This window comes from Rhopalosiphum maidis, chromosome 1 (genome assembly GCF_003676215.2).
Source record: "Rhopalosiphum maidis isolate BTI-1 chromosome 1, ASM367621v3, whole genome shotgun sequence".
Taxonomy (NCBI): domain Eukaryota; kingdom Metazoa; phylum Arthropoda; class Insecta; order Hemiptera; family Aphididae; genus Rhopalosiphum; species Rhopalosiphum maidis.
This window is the reverse complement of record NC_040877.1, coordinates 85448758-85461218: the sequence shown is the minus strand read 5'-3', so window position 1 is coordinate 85461218 and position 12461 is coordinate 85448758. Positions and strand designations below refer to the sequence as shown.

Genomic DNA, 12461 nt, shown 5'->3' with positions numbered 1-12461 from the left:
ACGTCTTTACGGTGTAATTTTCATCTTCTGTTAATAAACTTATTACGGAATTATTGTCAGTACACCTCCATTTCGAATGATTATCTTTCCGTTATTTAATAACAGTGTTTAAAAAGTGTTTGCCAAAGTTTGAAAAAATAATTTCCACTATGGTCACAGGATATAAGTCATAAAGATTTTTTATTTAATAAAAATATAAAATAGGTAATAATATAAACAAAAAAATAAGGTACATTACACAAAATGAAAAATCTTTTACTGAATAGTAACTATGTTTTGATTATTTATTGCAAACAAATCATTATTATTGTATTTATACAGATTATTATTATTGATGGGTTCAGTAACATACTACTTCAAACAACGATATAAGTTATTATAAAACTTGAAGTTATTGCAGCTTACTATATTTACCGACAACGATAACCGCGTAAAAATATATTTGGAAACATTATGTTGAATTGTAATAACTGTACATGCTCAATTTTAATGTATAAAAATAAATTAAGAATTTAATAAAAATAAATTTTGACCAGAAAAAATTATCAAATAAATATAGCGTCACAGTTTAAAATTTATTTTATTATTAGAAAATTATGTTCTCTTAGTGACATTTCACTACATTTGGCGATACATATAAATTTGAAATTCCAATATCTATATTGCAAAAACATTAATATTAATATAAAAACCGTTGCTCGTAATTATTTATAATCAATATTTATATTATTAACTACTTAATATAATCAATATACAGCATTTAATTTTTTTTTTATTTTTCATAGGAAATAATTATATTGTCATTGGACATTTCGGTCAAAGATTAAACCTTTTGATTTATTATAGTTTCTATTAAAAACAGTCATCGACTATGCATGGCTTATAAAACTCTATTTAGATGTATAAATAATGAATAATAATTAATTTCATAATTATTTATAAAATTAATATTAAAAAAAAAATCAGGATTGAAAATTGTTTATTGTATAAATTAAGGAATTTATATGACGTGTAATACAATTGTCGTATTTAAAAATTAAATCTGTTAAAAAGTGTGGAAAAAAAGATGTTAGTGAAAGGAAGAACAATGCTGTGATATTATATATCCGATATTCACTGTTCAATAACATTGTTCAAGTAACTCGTTGCATTTTTAATTTTCCATTTAGAATAAGCCACCTTTAGAAAAAAAAAATTAAAAATGAGATAATAAATAACTCTATCTGTGAAAATTATACTTTAATTTATAACATGCATTTAATAAATACTATAATGTCTATAACTGATCTAAAATAACTTCCCTTTTGATTTAAATAAATATCTACCTAGGTATTTTGAAAAAATATATCATAAATTAAAAGTGTAAAAAATAAAATTTTATTTAATTTGTAGTTATCAATATTCGTAAAAAATACATCCAAACTTGACTTAGCATTATATAACAGATATTGTTTTTGGGTGTGTTAGATTTTTTTAGTTAAAAATGACATATTCCTTGTAAATCTATGATATTTTTAATTTATTTATCTCATGTATAAGTTATAAGTTTAAATATTCCAAAATTATGACATATAAAGATCTAAATAAATTGTAACTCTTCAAAAATAAATGTATATTAAAGTGAAAAAAAAATTATAAGCATATTTTATTTATCATTTTAATCTGTACAATCTATTACACTAGGTGTACGTATGCATTATATGTGTTTACTATTTATGTCCTAAAATATATTTTATTTTTTATTACAGCACTCGGTGGAAACGCAGAGAACGGGTGTTACTTAGCTGTACATTTGGAGCGTTATCAATGTTGGCCAAAGAAACCGGGCTAATGGTCCTCTTAGTAAATCTGGCTTATGACATATACTCTTCATGGGGCCATATTAAAAAGTAAGGAAACTTAAATATTTTTTAGCTTCTTGGAAATAAAAATCGGTTACTTTGTATTTTTTATATAAGAATGTATATTATTTTGTACGTGACTTATATTTCATGGTTCGAATAATTTAAGGTTTGATACGAATATTGAGTATTGACCTTAAATAGCGTGTGAAATAATGTTTTCTCGTTTATAAGATATAAGTTTAATTAACTATTTAGTTTTCCTTAAATTCGCTTGAAAATTTTCTGAAAAAAACTAATTAAAATTATATTATAGGCAATAAACAGTATAATTAAATTATTTTTTATTCAAAGAATTACTTTTAAAAAAATGTATATCTACAAAATTTTATATTTATTTACTTGTGCACAGTTAACGTATGTACTTTAAATTGTATTTATAAACTATATAACTCCTGAGTAGCTTTAATATTTAAATGATAAAAAATTAAAATAAAATAAATAATTTTTTTTAATGAAAATTATGTTTGTTAAGTAATGTATAATATTATCATAATGCTCATTGAGTTTAAAAAAATATTTGATTTTTAGATCATTGGTAGAACACAAGCAGACTGAAGAGTATAATTCATTTACAAGAAGAGCTTCAAAAACTATTGCAGCAGTAAGTTGTTCATTAAATTTTTAAATATAATTTATATATTATATTTTACTAGTTGAATAAATATTAAATATAATATAACATATTATTATTTAAAATAGTTAAATGTAATTTTTATTTAAATACATTAATTATTCTTTGAACTGTTAAAATTAATTTGATGTAGTCCAAATAGTATATTGGTGTATATTTTCAGGAGTTGTGTTGTATTAATTATTCATACCTAATATAGACATATAGTAACATAATAAATTTGGTTTATGAAGCTTCCATCAATAGTATTGTGTAATGAACTATTTATATTTTTCTATATTTAAACAATGATATTCTTATTTTTAATTTATTAAAAAATGAATATTATATTATGAAATTTGGTTACCAAATACTTACGTATACACGTGTATGATGAACTAATTTATATTCATTTTGCAGCATTTTATATAATTTAACTTAAAAAAAAAAAAAAAAAAAAAAACAATAATATAAAATAATTTTTATATTATTGATCACTATATTATTCATAAGCATTATATTTACTAAATTAAATAACTAATCTTATGTAATATTCTAGTATGTCAATTACAAAAATAAAATCACTTGTTATAATTTACTAAAAATTAATTTCGTCTATATAAATGTTATGGATTTTAATTTTACGTGTACTTAATGTAAACTTTGCAGACAGTTGCACTCCTAACGTTTCGACTATACATGCTTCAAGGCAGTTTACCGAAATTTACTGAGCCGGACAATCCTGCAGCGTTCCACGACAGCTCGAGAGTCAGGTAAATACTGTTTAGAAATAAGAAATAATATTCAATATGAAAAACATTTATTAGCTTTAACGTTTTGAATTTTTATAAATATAAACATAAAAAATAGTGAAACGAACTTAACCCACCGTGAGTCGCATCACGGTCTAAAAGACCATGAGTTTATTATTTTACTAATAAGTCGTTGTGAGTAATTTACTTTATTTAGTGCATTTTGTTACCTTTAATGTACATATTAATCTATTTTTTAAAACTATTTAGAACAGTCAATTATTATTTGTTGAGTTTATAGATTTTTTTAAAGTTCGTAACCGGTCATAAGACCGTGTGCGACTATACTTAGTATCAATTTTATTACGTATTATTTTTGTCGACATCTAATTTTAAATGGAAAAACCAACAAAAACAATATATCCAGTCACTTAACTCTTATTTCTTTGAAGATTGCAATATTTTCAGAATAATATCAAAACTGTATTGTATTCAAACATATTCTTTCAATCAAATTATTTTTAATTTATTTTCACTTTAATCTTAAGTATAATAGTACTAGTAATACCAATTTTTATTGTAAAATATAATAAATAAATAAAATATAATTTTTGTAAATCATTAATAAATGCATTTATAATATGTTTGATGTTAAAAAATATATGAGATATAAGGAAACGGTCAAAAACACCGTGTGCGACCACACGTGTTACAAACAATGATGCGACTCACGGCGGGTTAAGAAGTAAAATAAAACAAAAACAAATAGATCCAAAAACGTATTAAAAGTTTTGTTTTATGTTATACAAACGATTACTGCTCAGTTTATTTTATAAAAACATTCAGAAAAAAAGTAATGTAACTTTGTGGTATATTTATTTTTTTATGGCTTAAATATTATGAACATCATTATATTTATATATATATGATTATATTATTCAAAAAAATAGATTTTAAAAATATTTATAATATTATGGATATAATAAGGATCTTAATATTATATTTAAATATCCAGGAATCGATTAAGTTTATTATTATGACTATTACTACTTAATACTTACAAAGTAGGTAAATTAAGTATTTCAAATAATGCAATTATAGTACAGCGGTTGTATGCTAGTCATACAAAATTCAGTTATATAAAGGGTGTCGATGTCTATAATTGTTACATTAAACTATCTATTTATACAGTACACTAGTGTGTATTGACAATATACCTTACAAGTTACAGTTAATTGTGTGAGATTAAATAATTTTATCGATCAAAAATTAGTAGTCTCGTGTGTGTAATGTAGAGTTAATAGAATTAATATATAGGTATCATATAACATTATTTTTACACTATTATATAACTAATTGTATTATTATTAGGATACGTATATAGGAAATATGAAAGAAAATAACAAAAGTAAATGCATTAAACTTATAGCTAGTTTGTATACCAAATACAAAGTTTTAAAATAATATTATTGAATCTGAATGTATTCAATTTTGTATAAATATTATAGGTAGTTATAACAGATGCACATTTTAAAAACTAAACTATTATCCCAATAATATACTAAAATGGTATAGATAAAAATTGTATCCATAGTAAATAATACACGATTATAATAATATCATTATTTTTTAATTGAATGTATAAATGTTTTATATTTGCAAAGCTTAAAATATTGATAAAAATTGTTCGATAAGTAGCTAATTCTCATATCGGTTAAACATACCTATTTTAAATAAAAAAAAAAAATTTAAGCTCTTTGGTTACCTAACATTCTCTTCTCAGCAAACTAATGCGACAGTGCATTGCAGTCTTGCAGATATAATTAATGTGACAGGCACTCGAACTATCTACGTCAAGTGTTTAGGGATGATGGTGTTTAGTGGGTGAGAAGAGATCGAGTAGGCACTATTTTTAAAGTGGATCCATTTCGGAATGTCTCCTAACGCAAGAGAGTCATTAAGAAAAAAAAAAATATAAGATGTTGGCAGATCAATATTATATGATATCACGACAAAAATGATAGTAGATAGTAAAAATAATTATGTTCCTCGATTGATTATATATCTATACATAAGTATGGTTTCTGTTAACTACGACTAATTAATGGGCCAAAGGTAATTGTTTAGCAATGATTGGCGGTGAGGTAGGCCACGACCAAGGATTTCGGTCCATTGAATGGTTTCGGTAGTATAACTATGCAAGAACCACAGCATCCCTTTGGCCCTGCCCCGTTAAATGGCTCCCTGTCGAATAATTTATTGTGTATCTTATACGAGAACAACCCCTATGAGCATTCAAAGCAGTTAATATTAAATTCTGTTGTGGACGAAGAGTATAGTACGAAAGGGGTGCGCTTATGCCACCACCAGGTTTTGGAATGTTCAAAATGGACATATTTCAGAACCCATTTATACAAGGAAATTCCGCCGACCGATAAATTTAACAAGTGGGTAAGCTACAGTACCCGGGGTTATCATTGTCCGGTATCATGGGCATTGGGAATTCCAAAGGGTTATTTGTTGGCAAATGTTTGATACACTGGTAAATTTACCTCGCAAAAATAAATGTGTGCTACTAAATTTAGGAAACACCTTGATATTCAGTTATATTTGTTGTATATATTAAAATGTGTATAATTTATTCGACTAAAAGTTACAAGTTTTCTTATTTAATTCATATTCATTAATATATAAAATATATATTATATTTTATACTAATCATAGCTGTAAATATTCAATATAATTATAATTGGACGATTGAACTAAAAAATAAAAATAATTTTTATTCAATGACGCAATAGTATAGTATAATTAATTTGTATTATTTATTATTAAATAATATTGTAAAATTGAACCATAATGTTATGTACTCAATATTTAATAGCAGTATTTTTTTATTATTTTATTTATTAAGTAACTTTATTTTTTCTAAGGTTTGAAAAACATTTTAGTTGCACTTCAAATAATTTTAAAATTATGTTATATTTTTATAAGAAGATTAACATTATTTATTAACATTACCACTATTAATTAACCATTTGAAATAATTGCAAATATTACTATCAAGCAGTAAAATATTTTCTGAAAAGTTTCATTTAACAATTTTTTTTTCATTATGATTAGTTAGATGTTCAATAATAACTTCGAAAAGCAATACAAGGTTATGTAAAAGCCAAATAATCTAAATAGAAAATAAAAATAAAGAAAGATAGTTATGTACTTCATTAGATCAAAATATTTATCCTATATGGTAAATAAAGTATAGAACTTAAAAGTTCCTTGAATCTTGTAAGCGTTAAACAATTTAACTTATTATATTACCTGGACATTTAATTTGATATGTATATTAAAATTGTGATTTATATTAATTGTTTAATAATAAAATAATAATTGACTTAATTGGTAATTTATTTTACGTAATATATTAATTTTTTAAACTATTAACATTTTTGAAAATATTTCTTTTATCTAATTTTAAATCATTAAAAACAATTTTTTTTTATTTCCAAAGCAGAGGATTTTTTTGGAATTTTTGGAGTATTTTGATAATGTAATACAAAAATTAGATTTTGGATGAGTAGTTTATGAGTTAAAATAATATAAATTATAAAGCTTAAATGGTTGGAGTTAATTGTGGTGATGTGGAAAAATGTTGGCCCCCCACCCACTCCCACCATAGAAAATTAAAATATTTATAAATAATTAAAAACTTGTCAAAAATTAGATTTCTATTGATTGAAATTAACTAAATAATATTCTGTTCAAGATTATGAAATTTAAATTTGTATTACCTTTCAAAAAAGTAAGACAATTGAAAAATAATTATGATAAAAATATTAAAAAATATTTTTTTGTTTTAAAAATGTTATTTCATAATGTCTTAAAAATATGTAAAATTTTATTTCAATTTCTAAAATAATTAGTATCATGTTAAAGAAATCACGCTAAATAAAACACTATAAGAAAAAAATACCATGTATTTAAAATAAAAATTATAATTCAAATATTATTATATTAACATGAATTAGTGCAATATTATCTATAAACAAAAGTTCTTGTTCTAAGTAGATCTGCATATAACTATAATAGTTACTATTCAGGTATAATTATAGTATAATAGTTAGTATAGTTTTGTTTTAGTTTATAGAAATTTTGTAACGAGAATCACAATTCTGTATTTTTACAGTTAAGGTCGAAGTGTTCTATATATGACTTAAATACCACATAATATATTATAATATTGTATTATACAATTAAAGATCTGAAATAGTTAATAAGCAAACAAACATTTTTTTAAGATGTAAATAATTGTGCATTTTTAATTTTAATTTATTTAAAAAAGTGATTTATATATCATATTATTATTATTTATGTATATATATATATATATATTAATATCTACAAAACATTTTTAAAATTTTTTTTATAATTCAATGTTTCTTATTTATTTGACCCTTTTATTATAACAAAAACTACTAGTTTTTAGGATTTTGGTGCGTAAGTCAATTATACTATTGAGTGGTTAGTTTTTCATGATAAACCCTTTCCATTAAAAGTTATGTGTTAATTATTAACTGTAATTTACTAAAGTAATTTAAATCAAAAAATATTAAATACACGTATGGTCATCTGATTCTCGGTAAAATAGATAACTTTATGGAAACTCTAAGCAATGATTGAGATAATTTAAAAATGCATAGTAGTCAATAATTAATTATTTAATCATTTTTTTTTCTTATGATTCAATTTAGGTATTAAAATATAAATATATAATTAACTTATAAGTAACAAAGTTTTAATTTTCTTGTAATATGTTATTAAATGTATACTTATAATTAACAAAAACAAATAAATTACATCATTAAAAAATGAAATGTTAAATATTGAAAGATGTATCATGGATAAATTATTATCAAAATAAAACGAGACATTACAAAAATTCATAGCTACAATATATTTCTAATTTTTGAATCATAACAAACACGTGGTGTGGCTTATTAGAGTAATTATTATACCACATATAAAAACATCAATTCTGTGGTTTTATAGCAATATATAATGTTGAAGTTACAACCTATTATACAAATCAAATACATAAGAATGCAAGAGACCAACAAAAAAATAAAATTATATAAAATTAGTAAAATTCCCATTTCCTAAATATATTAACTAAACAATGTGTATTTCGACATGGATACTGTTGCTCTATAAATTAAATAATAGTATATAAAATAAAATTAAGCCTATAATAAAAAATAAAAAATTGTAAACAAATATACGATTTAATTGTTTTATCTAATTTAAAACATAAGGTTTAATAAATTATAATTTTAAGATTTAACTGTATACGAGTTAAATATAATAAATAAAAATGAAAATATTATAATTGTTGTGTTATATGGTCTATTCTATAGTATTTAATGAGTTATACCGATTAAGGTGATTTTGATAGCTATAATATATATGATACCTACCTAGATGGCTAAATATGTATTACAGTAGTGATTTTTTTTTTATAGTACATACTTATCAGCTATTATTATTTAAAACTTTGAAAGCAAATAAATTAACCATAAATAATACTATTTGGGTAAAAATAAAAATTTAATATACAAATAAATTAATGAATAAGTATCATAATATTTTTGAATTAGTTCCTAGCTGTGTACAATTGTTATCAAGAATAATCTAATGATGATGAAATTAATAAAACCGAGTTAAATGGTTTCTTTTTTTACTCTTACATTTTGTGTCAGTACATAAATAAAATAAATAAACCTTTGTAATTAATTCCAAATTAAACTATAAATCTTGTTAAATAATAGACACTTATAGATTTATTGCTCTTCAGTTACTTCAACATAAAAACGGTTTCAAGAGACTCTACGGGGGCTAGAATTAAATTAAACTTGCTTGCATTATTAAAACTTATCTAAAACCCCCTGACCTTAGTCATACCACTTGATTCGTATTTAATTACTAATACTCCACAAACTATAGTTAACTACTAAATTATACCACTCGATTGAAACAACAAACCACCTTTACATTAAATTTGATTCAGCTGATATTAAAAAAGTTAGCGACCAATTGGTATGTTATTTCAAGAGATTATTTCCCCGTATGGTTAATGATTTTTTTTTTCGGTTTAAACAATTAATTAGATTGAATAAATACAAACATTTATATATTTTTTTAAATTAATAATTTTAATATGTTGTAATAAATTAATAAATAAACTAATCTACAAATATTTGATTATAGTTAATTAAATAATCTTGTTTCACAGACTCTACTATTATTTATGAACTTAAGTTAACATGAGTTTATATACAAAAACAAATATAAATTTAATTGATATTAATTTTTATTATATTGTATTCTTTTAATACCGAATAATTGTATAATTATTAGATAGTTAGATAGTTGTTATTATTATTATTAAAAATAAGTCATAAGCTTTCGCATATGACATATTTTAGTATATGCTGCTTTTATTTTATTTTTACTGAATATTGCGAATATTCAAATTTTTGATATATTTTAATGTTTGAATATCAATATGTTTTTTTTTTGTTAAAAACCTTGTAAAAACAAAATATTTGTTAAAACAAAAAAATTATAAATAAAAAAAAAAATTGTTTTCTAGTGAAGATGTTTATTTTAATGAGTAATTTAAAATGTATAATATCCTATTTATTACTAACAATATTATTAAAGTTGATTCATTTTAAATGTACACAATTATTAATCTAAGTTAAAATAATATTATGTATACTCACTACGATTACTTTTAACTAAATTCACATTGCTTTATTATTTATCGTCAAAGTTTTGAAATATCATGATTAGAAATGTAAACTTATATATTGTTATTAGTATTGTATATGCATTATTATGCGACTTAAATTATATTCAAAATACGATTTTAAACCAACTTTAGGAGAAACTAAACACTATTATATTATTCAACTAAGTTAATGAAATGGATATAGAGCATAGGCTGATATTATAGTTAGGTATCTACATTTATTATCACCTTGATTTTTACAAGACTATTGAAAATACACTTTAATATAAAACTAAACAAACTAATTTATATTTGTATATATGATGATATATAAATGATTTTAAAATTTAAATAAATAAAATGCCCATATTTTCGTTAAACCCTTGAAATATTAAAAACAGTATTTTTTTTTATTGAACGTCAAATTTCTACACGGGCCATATTATGTGAATGCTTTTTAGAAATGTATTCCTCAGGAATTAGTAAATAATTTTTGTAAAATCCAAGACTGACTATTTTTGCAATTAACAATAATTGCATGCGAAGAAACTAATTTAAAACTGTTATTAAGGAAGAAGTATGTTGAGGTAAATATTATATTTACTAGCAATATAAGACATAAGAAAATTATTATGTTGTAAAATATCATAATATTATCTCAACAGTACAAAAATCATTTTAAAATCATTATCGTATACATTCAGTAAATAACATTTAAACTTTGAATTTACTACAGAAGTTTTTGTTAATATTTTATTCATAGAATATTACATGCGTAATTTATTATAATTGTTGAATACACTAAAAATGTTCTTTGCAAGTGACAATTTATTATGTACGTAGAATATTATATAGATAACCATTTTTGACATATTTAATTTATTTATTATACATATATTTGTTTAAAATTCGTTGAGATTTGTTGTTCATAAACCGTTAAGTATAATAACTTTTTAACTCCTGGACCATACTTATAAAAATATTTCAATTTTATTATAAAGTTGGTTTAGTATTGGTCAATTTTAATTTGTGTTATAGTTATAAGTGATTGCACACAGCATATACCAATAGGTATAATTTATATTTGTATATGATTTAATGAGATAGTTTTACTTCTTGTTTAACTTTGACCTAAATCAGTCACACTCTACCATAAAGAATATAAATAAATTCCTTTGTATTACATTTTTTATATTGATCTAGATTGTTTTTAAGAAATAAAATAATAATAATACTATGATTATAATGTAAATACTTCACATGGAATATATATATATTATTAATTTAATTGTGTGTTCGTGCATATAAATTAAATACTGATTTAATTTTAAATAGAAATTTATTTCCGCCTACGTTGTCTAAAAAAATTTGAAAAATATATTGCTAATATTATAGGATAATTAAAATATGTAATTTACTTCAATATACTTTTATGATATCTCTAAAGTATCAGTCAATACTTAATTTAAGAAATGACAAAAACATAGTTTAATGACTTTTAGGCATTCAGAGTTTCTTGGGCTCAGTCCAAGGGGATGACTGCCAAGTCTTTTAGATAGAGTGAGATAGTATTTGTTTTGTTTGTTTAAAATTAAGGATATTCAAAGAATTGATAGTGGGGGACGAATAAGAGACATTTTTGTACAAAAAATAAGTAAAGCTTGAGCCGTATGATAAGAATGTATACGTTGGATATGGATATGGTGACCAATTTAAATATCACTATAGTAACGTTTAATGTAGCAATGACACAATGAATAAAATTCTATAATTCACTACCACAAGGTCTATTGTATATATAATATAGATGCGTGATTTAATATAACAATATAACGATGGAAAAGCATTTTTTTTTTTTTTTTTGAAAGAATTTATCAAATCATTTATTTTTTCAAAACATTTTACGACCGTAATTATTAAGTGATAGAGCATCATCACCATACCACATCAACTGCGTAAATTCGTTATTACTATTATTTTTTTATTTTGCTTTACCATGTGGTTCCTTTACAGTAATTTACACTACCCTTTCGAATACCCACGTTTTAAAAATTCCATTTATTTTTTTTCTTCTGAAATCTATATACATTTTATTATTATTGAAATACTTCTGGAATGGTTTTCAAATATCTGTTGATAATTTTATAGGGTATTCTAAAGTGAGAAATACATCGAAATATAACAATCATATTTGTCCGTAAAATATGATTATAATTTATAGGTTTTTATTTAATGTTTGGTATTGATTACTATCAAAGTATTAACAAAACAGGCCTCAGATGTTATTTTTCAAAAACTTGAGTATTAAAAGCCATTAATCTTATTTGAAACAAAAGAGGAATCGTAAAAGATTGTTTTCAATTATTGCTTTTAATCCTATTACATTCAATCGGGAGATGTGGATC

At 22.4% G+C, this 12461-nt stretch overlaps 1 protein-coding gene across 1 annotated transcript in view; it reads left to right on the top strand.

The window, feature by feature from the left end:
* Window positions 1–12461, top strand: part of LOC113556062 (protein O-mannosyl-transferase TMTC1-like) — a 99034-nt gene that overhangs the window by 28526 nt on the left and 58047 nt on the right. Inside the window, exons 4-6 of the mRNA XM_026960785.2 lie at window positions 1749–1889; window positions 2433–2505; window positions 3184–3287. Coding sequence (XP_026816586.1) covers window positions 1749–1889; window positions 2433–2505; window positions 3184–3287 — 318 coding nt within the window. The remainder of the gene's footprint in view (window positions 1–1748; window positions 1890–2432; window positions 2506–3183; window positions 3288–12461) is intronic.